Source organism: Cryptomeria japonica, chromosome 6 (assembly GCF_030272615.1).
Source record: "Cryptomeria japonica chromosome 6, Sugi_1.0, whole genome shotgun sequence".
Classification (NCBI taxonomy): domain Eukaryota; kingdom Viridiplantae; phylum Streptophyta; class Pinopsida; order Cupressales; family Cupressaceae; genus Cryptomeria; species Cryptomeria japonica.
Genome location: NC_081410.1, coordinates 90438819 through 90459907, shown reverse-complemented (window position 1 = coordinate 90459907; position 21089 = coordinate 90438819). Strand labels below are relative to the sequence as shown.

The following is a 21089-nucleotide window of genomic DNA, read 5'->3' as shown; positions in this document are numbered from 1 at the left end:
TCAACAACAATGTTATGTGTCCCTTTGACATAGGAGATGTCAAAATCATATGAATGCAACTGACTAACCCACTTCTATTGACGCTCATTCGGATCTCACTGTCCAAGGAAATGTCATAGGCTATTGTGATCAGTCTTCACACAAAATTTGTCTTCACACAAAAATTGTTGCCTACTAAGTACTGCCTAAACTTGGCCAATGTGTGCATAATGGCCAACATTTCCCCTCAAGACCTCTCAACTTCTTGCTCTTGAAAGCTATAGGATGGCGATCCTGCATAATAACTGCACTAATACCCTCTCCACAAGCATCACACTATAATTCAAAGGGTTTGGTGAAATCTGGCAAAGCTAACACTGGACATGTCGTCATCAGGTGTTTGAACCTCTCAAAACACTCCTATGCCTCAGGTGTCCAAACAAAGGCTCCCTTTTTGGTCAAATATGTTAGTGGTGTTGCATGACGTGAAAATCCACTAACAAACTGATGGTAGAAAGCATAGAACCCCACAAAACTCTGAGCTATGTCAGTGTCTCTAGTACAGGGCACTCAGTAATGGCACAAATCTTATCAGGATCCATGCGCACTCCCTCTGCACTGATAATATGACCCAAGTACAACAACTCCACTATGCCCAATGCATATTTGGACTCCCTCTCCAGTATCCCCAAAACAGAATCTAAGCAAGCCAAGTGCTCCTCCCAAGACCTGTTGTAGACCAGGATGTCATCAAAGAATACCAAAACAAACTTCCTCAACCGAGGCTAGAAGACCCTGTTCATGATGGACTGAAAGGTGGCTGGTGCATTGGTTAACCCAAATGGCATAACCAAAAACTCATAATGACAACAAAATGCAGTCTTCTTTATATCATGCTCTCTGAACCTGATCTGGTGATAGCCTGTCCTCAAATCAATCTTCGAGAAATAGCAAGCTCTATGCAACTCATTAAGCAACTCGTCGATGCGAAGAATAGGATACCGATTCTTAATGGTTCTCTTATTAATCACGTGGTAATCAATGCACATCCTGAGTGTACCATCTTTTTAATTCACCAATACAACTGATGAAGCAAAAGGAGACTTACTCAACCTTGTGTGTCCCATAGCTATGAGTTCTTTTATGGTTTTTTCAAACGCTTAGGGTGTCGGTAAGGTGTAATCATGATGGGCTTAGTGCCCTCCTCTAACTCAATGATGTGCTCACAAACTCTGTCAGACAGTCTACCAGGTGGTATATCACTGAACACCTTAGAATTCTTAAATCTAAGGTCTTGAATGTTTGGATGGTATGCTGATTTGGGAGTATCAGTTGTCCAAGGCATTATTCTGAACTCTTTTGCTCACTCCATTGCATTATGCCTAATTAGTCTCTCCATCCTCCTGAGTGTGATAGGCTTCAAATTACTCTCCTTGATGGCTTTAAGAATATGCGTGGAGCCATCAACTACAAACCTCATCTCCATCTCACATAAGTTCAAAGTGAACTCACCAATCGCATGAAGCCATCTCATGCCTAAAACCATATCCGTATCACCCATGTTCACCACATAGAAGTCAACCTTAAACTCATAATTATTAAGTTTCATAGGCAAATCCGGTATCATTCTCTCACACTTGAGAGTATAGCCATCGACAACCTTCACCCGAATTCCCTCAAACTCCTGTGTCTGTATACCTCGTTTCTCTACAAGACGTGAATCTATAAAATTATGTGTGGCACTTGTATCAAGTAAGGAGATGACTCATTGGCCAGCCAAGAGTCCTCGTAACCTGAAGTAACCCTCCCTTTGCATGCTAGATAGATGGGCTTCCTGTAGGTTCAAGTCTCTTTCATTTTCTGCCTCATTATCCAAGTTTTCGGTCTTGGATTCCTCAAAACCAACTTGATGGTCTGTCATAACAACAAGTTCTTCTTCTTCTTCTTCTTCTTCGTAAAACCACTCCATTTGCTTGTTACTACCCTTGGGCCTTAAAGAACACTCATGGTTATTATCATAGGGTCCCCTGCAGTAAAAACATAGCTTCTTCTTCCACAAATCATTAATAGTTTCTCGATCCAAAGGGGTTGTATATTTTTTCTTTTGCTAGTCATTATCAAACTTCTTTGGCTCTTGTTTGTTATCATTGAATGAAGAATATGGTTTTAGAGTAAACTTATTTCGTGGAGCTGTCCTATGTCTGTATACCTCATTTCTCTACAAGGCGTGAATCTATAAAATTATGTGTAGCACCTGTATCAAGTAAGGAGATGACTCATTGGCCAGCCAATAGTCCTCGTAACCTAAAATAACCCTCCCTTTGCATGCTAGACAGATGGGCTTCCTGTAGGTTCAAGTCTCTTTCATTTTCTGCCTCATTATCCAAGTTTTCGGTCTTGGATTCCTCAAAATCAACTTGATGGTCTGTCATAACAACAACTTCTTCTTCTTCATAAAACCACTCCATTTGCTTGTTACTACCCTTGGGCCTTAAATAACACTCATAGTTATTATCATAGGGTCCCCTGCAGTAAAAACATAGCTTCTTCTTGTGCAAATCATTCATAGTTTCTCGATCCAAAGGGGTTGTATATTTTTTCTTTTGCTGGTCATTATCAAACTTCTTTGGCTCTTGTTTGTTATCATTGAATGAAGAATATGGTTTTAGAGTAAACTTATTTCATGGAGCTGTGTATTCCATGCTCTGTGCTTTCTTCACTGCTTCCTGCAAAGTAGGAGGATCGAAAGCATCGATCCATCCTTTCATAGGCTCATAAAGCCCTTCAATGAAGAGTATAATCAACCTCTTCTCTTAAATTCTTGTAACCATGACTGAAAGTTTTTGGAACTCATTGATATATGCATCCAACTTGCCCATTTGTTTAAGCTGAGCAATATCTCTAAAGTACAACTTTGGATCTTGTTTATCAAACCTCTCAACCAACTTGTCTGTGAATGCCTGATAAGTATGTATCTGGTCATGTTGTAGAGTAACCATGTCATGGTGCCAGTAGTCATGGGCTATGCCATCTAAGTGTAAAGGTGCAAATTCAATGGCATCCTCCACTGTCATAGGATGTAGGTTCAAGAAGGTATCTAATTTGCTAACCCAAGCTCTGGCTGTAACTTGACTGCTGCCATCAAAAGTAGAGAGTGTAAGTTTATTTGTAGCATATCTAAGATCACTGAATTTGTTCTAAGGTTTCTGATTATTCCAATTCCTGTTATAATCTCTCTTCTGACTAATAAACCAGTCAAAGTTAAGGTGATCCTTAACTCTTTGTGGTAACCTATCCCACTCATCATACATTGCCATGATATTGTCACCAAAAGCCACATCATCTCCACCTTCAGAATCAACCTCATTTTCAAGTTCAACTTTGACAAAAGTGGGACATGTGAGTTTGTCATATGTGTGTGTGTGTGTGTGTGTGTGTGTGTGTGTGTGTGTGTGTGTGTGTGTGTCACACGAGCTTTGGAGCGACCAACAATACTGCCATTTTCTTCTTGATTCTGATAATTACCTTTAAGCATTGAAAGTTGTTGTATGGCAGTAGTCAGCTATTACAACACTGTTGCTACCTGTTGTTGTCCAGTTGCTATACCTCTCATGACCTCCCTCGTCTCGTTGTCATCATTATGTGTAGTGTTTCTGTTAGCTTCTTCATTCCTGTCACCCATATTTTCAAATGGAGTCTGGCCAAATTGATATGTTTTCCTGTAAACCAAATCTCCCGCGTGTATAAAACCTGTGATGCCCAAACTATTGGTGATGCATATGAAATCCCCTAACCCTCTAGGACTGTAGGATCATAGCTCTGATACCACTGAGATGCACCCTTGATGGTTCAATTCTTCAATTTGCTGTAATTAATTATATTTTTTGATTATTAGAGACAGTCTTTCAGAAATAGACAGAAGTTGTAGAAGGGTTTCTTTAATTTTCAATACATATTGAAGGAATACATGAAATTAATCAGCTGGAACAAGAAATTGGAGAATTTAGAAGCATACCTATAGGTCCTTAGCCAATTTATTGAAATTAAAAGTTTCAAACCAACAACTTACAAAGTTCTGATTTCTATTCTGAAAACAATTCAGATCTGCTCTTATTTAATAATAAGAAGCCCAAACAAGAAGGAGATGGCACTAATAAATGAACAAGCTGTGTATTTGGAAAAGAGACTTCCAAACCACAAAAAAATTATCAACAATAACAATAAATATAAAACCTACATAAAATCTAACCTATAAGAAGCCAAATTTGCCTCCAATTCGATCTAATTTAACGTCAGAATGAAGACAACCAAGCTGCAACAATTCGATTGTTCTTTCACAATCTCAATGCCACTGAATTTCTGAAGAATGCATGTTCTCCAAAGGTGAAATCAGGTCCAAACCCTAGCCGCCATAGCCAAGTGCTCAAAAGAAATGTCAAATACTCAATATCCAATAATGAGGTCTAATTTCATCTTGGACGCCTAAATACCCAATTGGGGTGATTTTTAGCATTTAGGGTTTTAAAAATTATAACTTGCTTTTAGGGTTCCCAACTTAACCCTAAAAGGGACGCCCAATATAAGAGACATGAAATTTTCACTTAAATTTATTTAAGTGATGCACTTTATGATTTTATTTTAATATTTCATTAAAACATTAGTAGCCTGTGAGAACCACTAAAAAATTCACATCTCCCTCATTATCGCTCAGAAATTGAATCCGTCAGAAGCTGGGGCCATAGTTCGCCATGCCAGTGAAAATAGGACCATGTCTATTTTTAGCAGTTTTTCCCTAAAAAATAGGAAATCCTCATATGATGTCAGAAATTGATGAAACTAAGACTAGAATTGAGCTCAACACTGAACTAGAGCAAATAGATTGACTACTCCTCAAGATACTGCATCACTGAACCCCTTAATTATACCCTGTTAGCCTACAAGGGTCCAAAAATAGGCTAACTCCTCAAACCATTGTCTGTGACTAGGATGGGGACATTATAGTTACTAACATGATTTAATATTGGTTTATGGTAACCTCCATTTCTACAGTGTTTCAATCCTTAAGTGATCTCAATATTTCTTCTCTAATTGATAAGATCACTTGTTGCAGGCATTGTACTATATGAGAATTATAGATTAAAAAAGAAAGAAAGTGTGCATCATATCTACAAAGGGCTAAAAAATGAGTCATACCAATAGACATGTGATGAGAGGTATTGTAACGATATTGTCTTAGATGCAAGCATTTCACCCAAGCATTTTGCTGATTTGAAACATAGATTCTCAAGTATCCCTCGATCAACTTATTAACTATCTTTGTTTAAGCATATGTTTGTGGATTGTAGTTGGTGCTTGGTGTGAGTTTTGTACCTGTCAAGTGAAAAAGCTCCTTCCAAAAAGATCTAAGGAATCTACTATCCCTGCCACTAATAATGCTTTTAGGCAAGCCATGTGTAATTTGAAAACTTCCTTGAAAAATAACTCAACTACGTAGGGTGCCTTGAATTCAGACATGATAGGAAAGAAATATGCAAACTTGGTCAATCTATCTACCATAATGTAAATACATTCTTGGCCCTCGGGTAATCCCATGATGAAGTCCATAGAGATGCTCTCCCACTTTAGTCTAGGTATTGGTAGTGTTTGGAGTGAGCCAATAGGAAATATTTGCTCACCTTTATTCTATTGGCAAGTAATGCACTCCTTAATTTGTCTAATAACATCATCTTTTAGCACCTTCCATGTGAATCTCTTGTAGATATGCTTGTAAGCCTTATAATACCCTCAATGACTAGCCAAGGATGTATTGCAAAAAGCTCTCAATATCTTCTCCTTTATAATTGATTATGACATTAAAAATATCACTTTCTTATAGTATATAAGCCCTTAAGTCATCGTGCATGTATCATCTTCCACTAACTCACCTATAATGTTAGTAGCAAATAAGTTCTTAGCATACTCATAATATTTTCCGATCAGTTGAATTAGTGGACTAAGAATACAAAGTGGGCTTCCTATAAAGTGCATCAACTACCACATTTTCCTTACCCTTCATCTATTCAATTTCAAAACCATATGCTTGCAACTTGCTTACCCATTTTTGTAGGGAGTCAGTCAAGTTCCTTTGATTCATAAAGAACTTCAAACTATTGTGATCAATCTTCACAACAAACTTCCCACAAACTAGACATTGTTTAAACTTCTCCTTATACTTACCAAAACTTCCTACAAACTAGACATTGTTTAAACTTCTCCTTACACTTACCAATATCCAAGTTCCAAACTATTTAACTAATTAAGTATTAAGATCCAAATTAATTGCAGTGTGCATTTTATTTCCTTATGAATAAACCTTACCATTTTACTATTATTTTGCTCAATTTTGTTAAACTTTGATATTAACCTTATCAATTAGTAAAGCTTAAATTTGATAGTCAACTCTCATTGTCAAATAATTTTGTATTGATAATTATTCATTCAAAATTACTCTTCAATATTAAAACATAAATAATAAATTAATTACTTATTTAACTATTCTTATCTATTTTTTTATTTTTACTATTATGAAGAATTTTATATCATCCACAAGATTGTTTTACTATTTGATATGAGAACATGAACATTAGATTGAAACCTTTTCAATGAGAGTTAAGTAGTAAAAGATATACATTTTACAAAAGTTTCCGAGATACAATCTCACCTTCATCCTATGATATAAAAGCCTTATACTCAACGATACTGGATCACTCTTAAATTCATTAAAAATGATTCAATGTAACCATAAACTCTTCAAAAATCCATACGGCCATCAAATTTAGGCTCGGGTGCTCGGGAACCCCGTGACTTGGGGAGTGTCATCTCCACAATTTCTCTAATGAATAGACAAAGACAGGAAATTAACTGTGCCTCTCGGAGACCATATTCTCTCTCCCCTTTCCATTTATATGACTTGAAAAGCGAAATTAATATTCTCTCTCTAAGCCCACATTCTCTCTCCTCTTTTATGTACCGTGCCCTGTTATACTATCGTCGTCTGCTTTTATTCATTTTCTAGACACGCTTTGCGCTCCCTTTGTATGGATGGAAGGAAAGCCTGTGTGGTTGTGGTTTGCTGCAGGGTCATATGCGCATGAGCCCCGCCAATTCGATCCAGCGTACAAGGAGCCCATACTTTCAGCAGGTTCTGCCTAAATTATCAGCTATTTTCTGCTAAAGTTGCAAGCATTTTTTTTATTTTGTTTTCTGAGCTAGGAAGAAGCTAGGCTTTTCAAGTTGCTGCAAAATAGTGGTAAAAATATCGTCCTTGCGGCTGGCGTGGAGCCTATAATGTGACTGGGGGCTGCAGCATGGGGAGCACCGGTGAGCCAGAGCGCAAGAGACGCAATTTAAATTCCATAAGCCCTCCCGTTGTAAAGAAGCAGCCACCCGCTCCCTCCTCGGATGAAAAAAAGGTCAGTTAGCTTTAGCTCATGCTTCTGTGAAAATTAGGGTTCTCTTTGTAATTATTTTGAGCCAATTCAATATTACTGTGCTCTAGGGTATGCTTGCTCGCTTTTTTCTCTCATTCTAGGGTTTTTAATTTTACCGTATTGTATTACCGCTTGCTTTTATTTGTTTATTAAGCTAGTTATTTCGATTCTCAAGATTAGGTCAGTGTATTACTGCGTGGCTTGCTTTATGTAGTCAAATGGCTCCTGTGCGTTGGTAATTTTCTCTGAATATTGCAGAAATTTTTCTGGTATACGTGATTAACTTCAACATGAATGTTTTCTGTTGTGTGGTCTTTATTTCTTTGCTGTTGGTCATGTGAGCTGCTAAAATTTATGACTTCGGATAGTAAATGCTACTTATTGGTGAATTCAACTTCAATATGGAAGTTTACATTAGTTTTTAGCTTTTTCAAATCGTTGCCAGGGCTTGAAGACTGAAGTCTTTGACTGGAATGTTGGTTAGAATTTTCCTTTAATTTAGGGTTGCTTGCTTTGTTGAGGCTGAAGACTAGGTTAAATTTCTGTACTACTGTGTTGTTTGATCTGCGTAGCGAAACGGGTATTATGAATTATCTGTAGGTAAATTCTTGTGAATATTGAGTTTTATGTTATGCAGACTCCGGAGCTTAACTGAAACCTACACGTATCATGTGAATTTGGCATTTATATCTTCAGGCTTGTTAATGCTACTTATCAGGAAATTCAAATGCAAGATTTGAGATCACATTATTATGTTAGCCTTATGGAATTACCATGGGGGCCGGAAGGTCAAGATCCTTTGCTGAAAGATTTAATAGAATGTTCTTTGGTTTAGAGTAGCTTGTGTGCTCTGTTGAGGTTTGTTTCTTTCTTAATATTATCAAAAGCTCAAAACGATTATTCATAGGCTTCTGTAGTAGCCATGAGTTTCTTTAAATCTTCACAGTAGCATCGAGCTTCTTTAGTGTTTTTAGACTAGACGGGGAGGCTCTTTTAAATTTTTAGTAGCTGATGAGGTTCTCTTAAGTTTTTTTTTATAGTTACTCAGAATCAATAAGGTTTCTAAAGCTGGCAAGGGCCTTTAGAGTAGTTGATGATATTCAGCATACTAAATCATTTACATGTACTATTAGTAGATGGCAAGGTTCTTTAAGGTATTTAGAGTGTCCAGTGAGATCCTTTAAATCTGCCTAAGTGTCCGGTAATTTTCCTTAAGGTTTGTACAAGTGTGAGTGACACTATTTAATAATTGTTTTGTCTAGATAATATAAGATAAGATATTCCATAGTTTTTCTCTGTTTGACACAGACACTTGCACTAAAATATACACAGACCTCATATCAGATCTCTACCCATACACAGACCTCATATCAGATCTCTACCCTTTTGCATGTCTCAAGGTCTAGCCTTGTTGGAGTGGAATCTTGTGAGCTGTGTGAAATTCCTATAATAGCATGATAATTATAACCATTACTAAAATTGGTTTAAGGCAGTGCCTTTTCACTATTTCATTGGTTTCTAAAGTTTTGAAGTAGCAGGCAGGGTTGTTTAAAATTGTTTTCGACCATCTCACAGTTGCAGACAATACAAGGTAAGGTGATTTAGAGTCTTGTTTTATTAGCTTAGAAATCTGTTAATTTTGATTGAAATCAAATAATTGTATTGATTTTCATTAGTTTGTAAATTAATAGGTTAAGTTAGAAAAACCTTTGCACTAGTTTTTATAGGTCCAAGGCTTCTTTTCGGTGACAAAATTATCTCAATTAGTAAAAAATAAAGATCTTGTGGATTAAATTAGGAACATGGGAAAAATAAGTTCCGAACATAGTTGGGAGGAAGGGAAAATTAATTTCTGAACATAGGTCTTCACTTACTTGAAGAAAGCTTTCAAATCTGTAAACAGAAGTCAAATTTATCCTTTTCATCTTGATTGAATAGCTCAACAGATTTTGTATGTTGAAAGACAAAAGCATTTCTTATTTTATGAGTCAGTGCTAAGTTGCACAATCTAAGATGAGCTTCTGTACTTGTCAGTGCAAAGTAGCTTGATCTCTATGTAAGAGCCAAAGGATCTCTACGTTGCTTCTTAAAAGGGTCCATAGTTAATGTGAAAGACATGGAGGGAATGACTTATCACCGAATTGACTGTTTCTTAGTTTAAGTTTTTTCATTTTTGGAATCAGCAGTATAGCTACCACAAATTGCTCAAATTTAATATCTTTTCCTTCACAGAACTTTTATGTACAAAGTGACATAGCTCAGTTTAAGACATTTGCACTGGTTGATACAAAGCAATTTGAAATAAAATACCAATTGCAAAACTTGTAAAATAGGATCCTTGCAATGGTTGTTTGGTTCAATGCAGCAGGTGAATCCCTTTATTATTTTTTTCATCTTATTATCTAGCTCACTTGAAATAGGACCTTCTTCAAGCATGTTTTAAATTTAGGGCTCATATCATCCAACTAAATTTAAATGTTATTCATATTTCTTTCTTTGTTCTTTTCTGTTCTTTATCATTGACTATGGACTGCAGCTAACTCCTCAATATATGAAGTCTAGTGTACAACGTGATAAAATTTCTGTAATCTACAGAAAGAGGCATTTGGAAAAACTCTGATCATTTTGGCAATTTTTATATTGCCTGTAGGTTGATGCGGCAGTTCTTCAATATCAGAATCAGAAGCTTTCTCAACAATTAGAAGCTCAAAAAAGCGAGTTTCATGCCTTGGAAAGCAAGTTTAATCAACTTCAAAACAAACAGGCTAATTATGATGACACACTTATGGTGGTAAACAGAATTTGGAATCAGGTACCTTTCAAGCTTCGCTTCCCTTTTTCTGGAGATTTTTTCTATTTTGATAGATTTTTTGTGGTCTTTCATTTCAATTGCTAAGAGCCTAGCGGTATTGATAAATGTCAAATTATGTTAGCTGGTGGATGACCTGGAATTGCTTGCAATACGAGCTGGAGGTTGCATAAATGGAGTTAAGATTTTGGACACTTCCGAAACTTTGGAAGGCGAGATTCTTTTAGCTAAAAGTAAGGCAGCACTCCTTTTTTTCTTAGGCTAACTTTGTTATCTTCTCCAACTTATGAAAGGAAAAACCTCGGTATCACATAGGCTTATGTTTTTGATTTGATTTGATTTAAATTAATTTGATCAAATTTTTTGAGTATAAAGGTTCATTTATGGTACTTGGAGTTCTATGAACTAAAAGGTTTCTATTTGATTTATTGAAGGTATCAATTCCTTGTAACATACTAATAAATATACATTCAATTGATTTTCCAGATGGCAAGAGTGCATCATGCCCTCCTGAGGCAACCTTTTTGTGTAGGCTTCTGGAAGCAAGTGACTCAGAAATAAATGTTACAAATGCTTCCACAAATGTGGTAGAAAATGTGCTTATGACAAGGCATGCATCCACAATGAACATGATGCAAATTTTAATAAAAGCAATTGATTCTCATCGTGCTAGAAATGAGGAACTGTCCCTAATTCTACGAGGGAGGCTGACCGAAGATGGTGAGGGTTCTTAAAAAATGCCTTTTAATTGAAGAATTTTGGTAGCATTTTTGGAAAATATGGTGAAACTAGTCTATTTTTTCAGCAGTCAGCATGTGATTCTTTTGGCCAAAAACAATATGTAGGGATAAAATGGTTTGAGTTTAACACATGTTTCCATCTTATAGAGGCCAGCAAACAACTTCAAAGTAATGATGACAACTTAAGGGAAGAAATTAGAAATTTGCGAGCTGCAATTGATGCACTTCACTTGAAGCATAAGCATTATGCAAATGAGGTTCGGATTCTGCGTGACAATCATGCAAAGGATCAGTCTGAGATAAAACGATTGACAGGTAAATTATGCATATTTTGCACTAATGTAACTATTTACAGAACTTATTAGATACATTATATATTCCCATCTTTCTTGAAGCTGTTGTATAAGCAAATGTTAGACCAAAGTCATTTGCCATTAGACACCTAAACGTGTCGTCTGTTATGAATGCTGCATGAGCTTTGCATGCATTAGATGAGATGTTGATTTTCTGCAAACCTTTACACAAAAATGAGGAAAGACTCGACATGAATGGCTTTTTTTGTTTATGTATTTCAAGGTGTGCTGGATGAGACCATGGCAGACCTTGAAGAAAGCAAATGCAAACTTGCAAGCCTGAAATCGCAGAGGGATGCATCGCTTGGAGCATCTTTCCCAGGTTTACACTTGGGGAATAAGAATGATTCAGGAGAAAGATCTGGGGAGAAGTCAAGAAAATTGCGGGAGACAGAAGCAGCATTGGAAGAATTCAAGGTGAAGTGACTGTTCTCTGCAACTTTGAAATAGTTTGTGTAGCAATTACTAGCAATTGTTTCTTTTGGACCTTTGATTACCGTATAACAAGATTATGAATATAATTGGCAGTGATGTCAATTGTGAATAAAGTCTGAACTTGTTTTGTTGTTGCATTTGTTTCTTATTTCTTATAGACCTTAGCAACAAATCGATTAGCTGAGCTCCAAGAGGTACATCATGAGAAGTTGAAGTTATCACAGCAGATGGATAACATGCAGGTAGTATTTTGAAGTACGGCCTTGTTATGCTGAAATCAGTTAGAAGTTTGAATTATCAGATGGCTTTTGTATATATCCTGCTATACATATAATATAATTTTTTTTTCCTGTTAGTGCTCATAATAGTTTTGTTTTTCTCTACAGGATACTTTAAACAATGAGAAACTTGTTTTATCATCTAGACCTTACCTTTTATTGAATGACCAAGCTCAGCGCTTGAAAGCTGAAGTTGATCGCTATCAGTCCATGGTGGAATCATTGCAGGTTTACCAACATTAAACTTTTGTCTGCTTTCAAATTAAGATTGATAGATCTACACCAGTGCCTCTAATATATCATTTGGAGTTATTGTGCCAGGCTGAAAGGGATAATTTAGTGCGCCGGGAAAAGGAAATGAACTTGAAGGTTGAAAGCTCTGATATGGTAAGGAGGGCAGCTGCTATTTCTGAAACCAGGGTAGCAGAGCTAGAGGCTGACTTACAAGACTGCATGAATGATAGGAATTTATTTGAGAACAGATTAGAAGAGGCTTTACAAGAGTCAGGTATAGTTTCCAAACAAATGCTGCAGTGATGTATGAAAAGTAAAAGCAAAAATTATCTATAATGTTTCTTTGCATTGCATGCAGAAAATCTAATCTTGTGAGATAAATGCATTTGGAACTTTTCTAGGAAGGAAAGACATAATTAGCGAGTTCAAAGTTATGATTTCGACTTTACACAAAGAAATGGGAATGATGCAAGCACATCTAAATAAATTTAAGGAGGCAGCTTGTGAAGTCCATTCACTGCGAGCAGAGGTTCATTCCCTTACAAGAATACTAAATAGAAAGGTAATGATTGTAACATCTATTTATCCACAATGAAATTAAATAGAAAGATGTTTTAATTTTTTTTAAGGGTAAACTAATATGTCAATCTCTAATAAAAATGAATTGATGTTGGTAATGCAGTCAATTGAATGCAAGAATTTGTCAGATAAATGTGCTTCCCAAGCTTCTGAAATCAAATCATTGCAAGATCTGGTATGCTTATCCTCAAAAATTTGGTACAAGCTTTAGTTTACTCCACTACTTGAAACATTATATGACTTGCATCTTTTCTACTTTTCAATACATTGTGTGGGCTTATTGATGTAGGTTACAGAATTAAGGGAGACTGAGCAAGAGTTAAAGTTAATTCTAGAGATGTATGGGCGGGAGTCCACAGATTCTAGGTAAGAATCAACTGAAATATTGTTAGCAGAAAAAAAGCTGCCTTTGTCTGTCATTTATAATCTTGTAGTCTGTAGCTAATAACATTACAAACTAGTAAAACATATTGATGACTATATTTAATTTTTATGCTGCTTGTCATTTAACATTAATCTTTTTGGTTGATACCATTTCTTGAACTTTTTTTTTGTTATTAAATAGAGAGGGAGCTATTGGGGTACTCAGCCATACCAAACAAGACAGAGATACAAAATAAAATCCAAAGTAACAGATTGAACAAAAAGCTAGAAATAACCCCAAAGGTTGCAATGCACCCTACCTAAATAATAAAGTTCCTCTTGACATGCCAAGGAAGAACAGTAACCAATTAAAAAAAAAACACTGGAGAGGCAAACTTAGGCATAAGCAGACATAAGTCTCCAACTCCAGCAAGAGAGAAGTTGCTCCATTGTTTCATTAGGTGCTTTCCAATCACTTCCTGCACTTTGAGTGAAGTTTTTTTAACTTCTGATTTGCGTCCCCCATGCTTCCTGTTTTTTTCCGTAGTTTGCAGCTTCACAGAACTTGCCCACAGAAACCACTGAGGGAACACTTGAAGAGACAAAAAACATCCATGGGTCCTTTTGACAAAGTCCACGTTTGGCACTCTATATTGCAATTTAAACTGAACCCTGCTGAACAGAGGATCAATCCAATGTCTGATGCCCAAGCTTTTTACAACAAAAAACATCTGAAATCTATGCTCCCAAAATCCGCAAACTGCAGTTATGAGCCCTGAGAGGATTGGATCTAAATAAAATGGATAATAGGACAGGAAAGATCCACTAGCATACATACCATCTTGCAAAGCTACCAATGGAACCATCCCAATCAGATTTCAAAATTGCAAAGGAACTAATCTTTTCTGAGAACAACTGGATCAACTTTGCCAATTTAAAGACTAGGGGAGATTATAGTACTGAATCCAAAAGTGGACTTTCAAGAAGTTAACCTTGTTTGAGGATTGGAAAGTGCAGCCTGCTGCTAAGAAACATGCCCGATCTTCCAGAGAATAATGACTCTTTATTCCAAACAAAATCTCTTGCTTCAACTGCATGGAAGTGAAGAAGTAAAAAACCCTTCAGAAGAGCCAAAAGGGAGGGTAACTCTATTTCAGGCCTGAAAAAGTGAAGCTTGGTCATGAATCTACCCTACAAACTTCCTGAATAAAGATTTAGCTGCCTGCTATGAAGAGAATTGGGCCACTCACTCCTCAGGGAGAATCAAAATGGAAGGAGCTTTTGTTGCACGAAGACGTGTCTCGGAGACCAAGACACATCTCCAGTACCGGAGACCTTGCCTGAGATGTCTCCAATTGCAGGAGACTTTCAACTGCTGTCTCCTACACAAATAAAACAAAAATCCCTGAAAATTAAAAGTTAAATGCACCCAGAAGCTGGAAAATAAACACACCACAGAAGGGAAAACAGGAGCCAATGAAGGACAGGAGCCAGCAGGAGCTAACAAGACCACAAGTATTTGCCATTTGGCTATATGCAGTTCAATGCAAAACTCAAAAGATACTCACATTTTCTATATTGTTGTTGTTGTTCTTTTAAGTCCTTTATGTAGATTTTGCGGTATACACAATGTTGGTGAATTCTATTAGATCGTTGAGAGTTGGGAATTTTCCCATGATATACATTTTCTTTCTTAATTCAAATATTCCTATGAATGCATTTTCTTTCTTCATTCTCGTGAGTATGTCTATATTCATATTCTCATATATATAATCTATATTCACATTTCTCATATATATAATCTATGTCCACATTCTCATACGTATAATTACACAGAATAGCAAAAGGATTTGCAGTGTTGAAACATTCAACTTGTTGGTTTGAGCGGTTGCCTTCAGTTTCCTTATACCCTTTGTCTATATTCGTATTTAGCTTTACAAATATACACCTATTTTCAGATTTTCTATAAATTGTTAAATTATATTAAAAAGATTGGAGTCTCCAAGTAAACCTTGTCTCATATTTTTTTAAATATCCGTACTGGTACCAATCTCCAAAGTCTCCAAGTACCCCTGTCTCATATTTTGAAAAATAGCCATACTGGTACCAGTCTCCGAAGTCTCCAAGTACCCCCGTCTTGGTGCAACATTGATTTGTCCCCAATAGAGAAGGAAGGGGCACTACAAACATCCTTCTTTAAAAAAGAACCGCCAGGCTTCATTCTTTGATCTGTTGCAGCATTCTCAAATGCATTTGCTTTCCCTCAAAGAAGAGTGATGTACAATGAGCCTTCACTACCATGAGTCAAAAGTGTTAAATCCAAGGGACTAATGCCTCAGCTCCAAAGCTTTAAAGGCGACAGGGGTCTGGCCATCAACTTTTCCAGGCAGCAGCCTAAGTCAGAAGGCGGTGCAATAGTGGAAAGTATTTCTTGCATTCTTACAAGCATGATAAACCAGTCAATCTGCCTGCAAATTATCAAACTTCCCATGCTCAACTTCAGAAACTGCAGTACAAGAATTTACCAAATGATTATTGTCTTACATCTCTGCAGCTCAATTCCATGCTCCCCAAAGAATAGCTTAAGATTGACAAGATGAAGAAGCCAAAGTGGGATCATCAGCTTCCTCTGCTAACTACTTGTGGTCACCTGAAATTCTTTCGAGATTGCGACTGCTATGGCCATCAAGTTTCGTGTTGAAGCTGGAAAACTTAACTTGTTTTTTTGTTTGACAGATTTTTTCTGCATTCAAACTGATCCAATATCTTCCCATCAAAAGGTTTTATTTCCACTTTTTTTTTAACTTCAAATGCGGTAATTATTTCTTGATTATATAATGGTTTGCAGCTGTTTACTAGGGATCCCAAAAATGACCATTCAGTTTGTTATTGTGATATCCTTAAGATTTTCATTATATTAGATCATCTTTTAAGTGATATGATGGCTTTTCTCCAATCATAACTGCTTCTGGGTCCATGTTAACTTTTGAGTTAGGTTGAGTGATCAATTAGGAGGAATACTTGTGGGGAAAAAATTCCATCATATGCATATGCTATAAAGTAACTTTGATCAGAGATCTGCTGGAAAGGATTTTGATATCAACGGTCTCAATTGGGTAGAAATGGCACTACTTTTGCACAAAAAGCAATAATGTTAAGTGGCTAGTGACTGCTGCCATATAATGTTCAGAATCTTAAGATGTTTGAGAATCCAGGAGAGAGGTTTTATTATTTGAATCCATACACAAATGCATTTCAAAGTCTTCTTTATAAAAACTAAGTGTTTTGGATAAATGCCAATATATTAATTTTGCAAAATTATTCGAGATTTCTTTTTCACATAAGGTTCATAGCTTCAGTGGAAGTTGATAGACCCTATTTTTTGGTTTTGCATCATTAGTTAAAATTTTTGGCAGGAGATTAGCCAAAGTGGAAGTCATGTTTTATGCAGAAGTATTCAAATTTATGAATAGCTGAAAAAAGGGAGGTAAAGAAGGTAGGAGGCCCAATCTAACTAAATATTTTTATATAGCAGAAATACAATTGAGTGAATAGGCCCAAAACCAAGTTCAATATTTAGATTTACTTTCAATTTCATGATAATCAAGAAAAGCTCAAGAAATTGAAAACTAGTGAGTTTGAGGAAGGCACTGATTATGTCTTTGATCCTCTTGGCAATCATTTAACGGCTTATTCTGCCGAAGTTTCTTGTAGTTTTAGTGTCCTTATTTATGCCAGTGGAATTGATTGTAACTTATGGGGAGTACAAATGACACTAAGTTTGCTTCACTGATATTGTGAAGCATTGGCACTGCTGAGTTTTTTTATCTCAGATAGGAACTTCTGCATAGGTTTATTGTGAATAGGTTGGAAAGTAGTTCAAGTGGTTCTAGTTATTCTATTTTGTATTTCACTTTTAATGATTAAAGATAACTTTAATATCATGTAAGAGTCCTACAAGGACTCAAGCTTCTAGTTTCCTTGCAATATCAAAGATAGCCTTCTACAAGAGAGTAGTGTAAGAGAATAATTTGCTTGATTATGACTCTAATAATGACACAATGATCATTAATAGATGAATGGTGCTACTTACATAATATACACATGAGGCCTTGCTTAAATAGGAAAGTTTGAGAGATGGGACAAGACAAGATTGTGACAAATTTTTAATCTTCTGTCATGAGACAACTAAAGATAAGATCACATGTGCACTAGAGACTAATAGAAAGATTCCTAAAGACCTAAGTAAACTTAACATGTGACAATGTGTGAATAGGACCTAATTAATGATTAGTTTGTAATGTCCCCACTTTGAAATAGAATTTAATGGTAAATAATAATAATAAAATAAAAATAAAAATATAAAAGAATAAATTAAATATAATTAAATTTTAATTAAGTTAATGAATGGGCAAGGACATGAAATGGAAAGTTGTGACTCCCTCAAACATGAGATATAAAAGGGAGAAGAGAACCTCATTTGAGGGGGATAATTTTTGGGAGTCAGAAGTGCAGATCTGATTTGAATAAGGAGTGCAGAACTGATTGTGAAAGGTTGTGTCCCTTTCAAAGGGCAGAAATAATAAAGAGTTGCACTCTTTTAAAGGGTGCTAAGGGTGAAGGGCGCGTCTCTTGCCAAAGGGCATACATGATGAAGAGGTGTGTCTCTCCCTCACATTGGAGGATATAAAGTGGAGAAGTTTTCATTTGAGAAGGAAGGATCCATGGAATAGAAAAAATACCTGGAGCATTAGAAGCAGATTTAGGAGCAGACCTAAGTCAGAATTATAAGAAAATCTGGAAAAATGATACGAACATTTATCAAAGAGATCAGAACACAAATACAAATCTGCAAACAATAATAAAGCAGGCATCGAAGGAAAAGAAGAGGAAATATTAAATCAATAACCAGAGAATCAGACCTGATAGGATAGGAAGGATTCTCATACACACACATATATATCTGAGTATAAACAGCTGATCAGATTGATATAAACAGCAGACCTGTGCATTTAAAGAGGGAAACAACATTGAATTAAATCTGTCCAAATTACCACGACAGACTGAAAATAGATAACCTGCAATAATTCTACAAGTTTATTGGGCAAGATTTAGTGTCCTCCCAAAGGGGGACATTACATAGTTAGATAATATGCTTCCTTTGCACTTCAAAGCGGAAGCAGGATAGGAAATATCTCTATTCACACCAACAACTAAGTCTAATAAAGTGTAGATAATCACCAATGACTTAGACTTATCATCCAACTAAGAGATACAAATGCACTTTGGAAGATTAGATTTTTAGCCGAATTGTTATAAAGATAGAAGATTAATATTCAGAATGTCTTTCAAAGGACTGAAAAACTGATTGTAATATACCAGAACAACATAGTACTTGTTGATTTTTGCAAAGCTGTAAAGATAGAAGATTAATAGTCAGAATGTCTTTCAAAGGACTGAAAAACTGATTGTAATATACCAGAACAACATAGTACTTGTTGATTTTTGCAAAGCTGTAAGGTGTCAGTTGTGGAGATTTCCTTGTAAGTTTTTCAAAGGAATGAAAAACTGATTTGATGATATAACTAACTGTGTATGCTTCCGCATTTTGAAGTTTTCATTAGTGTGATTGTTGCAATATTATTTAACATTAGGATATAATCACCAAGGTTTAAAAAAATCTTGTCACAAAGAGAAAAACTAGCTGAGAGGAAGCATAAGAGATATTGATAAGAATAACGTTCATTTATGAAGTGTTAGGAGTCCTATAAGAGAAGACAAAAAGAAGAACAGACTCTGCTAGATGAGTAGTAAAACTTAGAATCATGTAAAGAGTTATCGAGAGGTGGCAGTAGTAATACATGATAAGAAATTATGATGATGGGTGTCAAAAACAGAAACCAATTAAGAATCTATTCCTGAAAATACATGGTAGATAGATAGACAGATCAAATTTCAGTTGTACTAAGCGATTGAATTTTGACAAAGATTTTGACCTGTATGTGGTTGCAAAGTTATTATGTGCTAAGTGGATCATATTGCAAACACTCATTAGTGAGCAAGACAATTTCTGATGGAAAGCTTAATTTTATTATCTAATGAACCTTAAAGGGGATCCACTAATAATGTCTGATCCATAGACACTGTGAATATTTGACTACTTGCTGTACTAACATGCATCTTGTTCATTCCAATTACAACTGATATAGTTGTTGATTATAATGTAAAACATGCATAGAACAGTGGTAATTTCTTCATTTGCTGTTACTAAGTTCAAATATTTACAAGGAAGATTATAATGGTAATTAGAGAGCATTACTGCACAAACAAGCAAACACAGCCTTTGACTTGGAAATACTCAGCATGGGAGTAATCTCCAGAAGAGTGAGGAATCACCTCCCCAAGTCACCAATTTCTTGCTGATTAGAGAGATTTCCTGCATTCTTTAGTCTTTTACATATTCCTTAAACATTCAAATTATGGCTTCCCAATTAACTGTGAACATACACAAGACTAGTTGACTGATGCAACTGAGTATTCTTAAAGTCAATTACAGCACGAGAGAAGCCTCTTCTAGTGTCGTACAAAGGTTAATTTAGCACCCCCGTTACCAAGATATTCTAGGAAGGAAGCTCAAATGCTTCACAGGATTCAATAAGAGTGAATCACAAGTGCTTAAGTTTTTCCTTTGTCCCTAGCTTTGTGATTTTGCCATACTTGTGATGGATTCAGCCATTGTCAAAACAATCCTTTGTGGTTACTTTTAGCGGTGATGAGTTTGGCTTCAGTCGGAACTGTCACACTTTCAACAGTAGGGAAACTGTCACTAATGGTTGTTTTTCATAGCAGGTAATATCTCTTAGACTGTCCAGATGACTGAAGAGCCTTTTTTTTTCTTTTTTCGTCTTCTGGATTTTCTGCAATTCGCTATTTGATTTTTGCCTTAGGAAATGGAGTCCAATGTTGTCTAGTCTATTGGAAATCCTTAGAAATGAAGAATAGTGTCTAAGTTGGCCAATGTACTAACTTGACTCAACCATTTTCAGATTAATGTTTGATACAACAAAATTCATTAGCAATAAAATTGCATGATCATTTAACTCAGTGTTGATATATCATGAGACTTGCAATAACTAATGGGATGTTTTGGCATTTGTAGAAAGCTGCTTGATTCCTTTAGTAGACTGAAAACTCATGTAACAGATTCATTGTGAAATATAAGGACAAGCATATAATCTTAGATCTATCTAGATCCTAATGCCTATACTGTTTTCTTCTAAATACAGTTAATAGTAATGGGATGCAAATAGATGGTCCCATCACTATAGACAGTCTGATTGTCTCATCAATTAATTCCAGACATGTATGTCTAGAGGATATTAGCCAGCATGCTAGTTGAATCTCTGTTGAACCACATTTCTAAAATAACCATTCCAACACACAGAATAATGAAGGGACATATGTCATTATACTATATCAGCAAATATTTTAGACCTAGGTCTGAGAAGTATAAGGCACAGATGGATTCCTTCTGATACATGCCTTGTTGGAAGGTGAAATGAAGTATTTTTTAGGTAGTGATCAAATCCTGAAGCATACACTATTTGTTAAATGCCTGAGTTTGATAATAAAGAGTTGTGTTGGCAACTTACTTCTGAAGAATACTAGCTACGCTAATACCTGGAGGCTTAGGATTTTGCTGAATTTTATATCAACCTGAACAAAATTGCTATACGGAGGTGTGATATTTGACTTGCTTTCTTCCCACAAAGGTGAGTAGAGTTAGTCTTGAACCAGAAGAAGTATCTTTTTAATGTGTGGTTTCATGAAAAGGCACTTTCATATTGTGG

General features: G+C 35.9%; 1 protein-coding gene across 2 annotated transcripts in view; it reads left to right on the top strand.

Annotated features, from left to right (window-relative positions):
* The first annotated feature begins 6949 nt into the window (after window positions 1-6949).
* The window catches only part of LOC131079818 (E3 ubiquitin-protein ligase BRE1-like 2), a 77415-nt gene continuing 63275 nt past the window's right edge, over window positions 6950-21089 (top strand). Inside the window, exons 1-13 of one of the 2 annotated variants that reach the window (XM_058017869.2) lie at window positions 6950-7159; window positions 7325-7430; window positions 10099-10260; window positions 10382-10490; window positions 10744-10977; window positions 11145-11312; window positions 11574-11767; window positions 11944-12027; window positions 12172-12291; window positions 12385-12571; window positions 12699-12859; window positions 12980-13051; window positions 13166-13242. In XM_058017869.2, the coding sequence (XP_057873852.1) occupies window positions 7326-7430; window positions 10099-10260; window positions 10382-10490; window positions 10744-10977; window positions 11145-11312; window positions 11574-11767; window positions 11944-12027; window positions 12172-12291; window positions 12385-12571; window positions 12699-12859; window positions 12980-13051; window positions 13166-13242 (1673 nt within the window). In that variant the 5' untranslated portion in view covers window positions 6950-7159; window position 7325. Of the gene's footprint in view, window positions 7431-10098; window positions 10261-10381; window positions 10491-10743; window positions 10978-11144; window positions 11313-11573; window positions 11768-11943; window positions 12028-12171; window positions 12292-12384; window positions 12572-12698; window positions 12860-12979; window positions 13052-13165; window positions 13243-21089 lie in introns of both variants that reach the window. The other variant, XM_058017861.2, reaches the window with a different exon arrangement.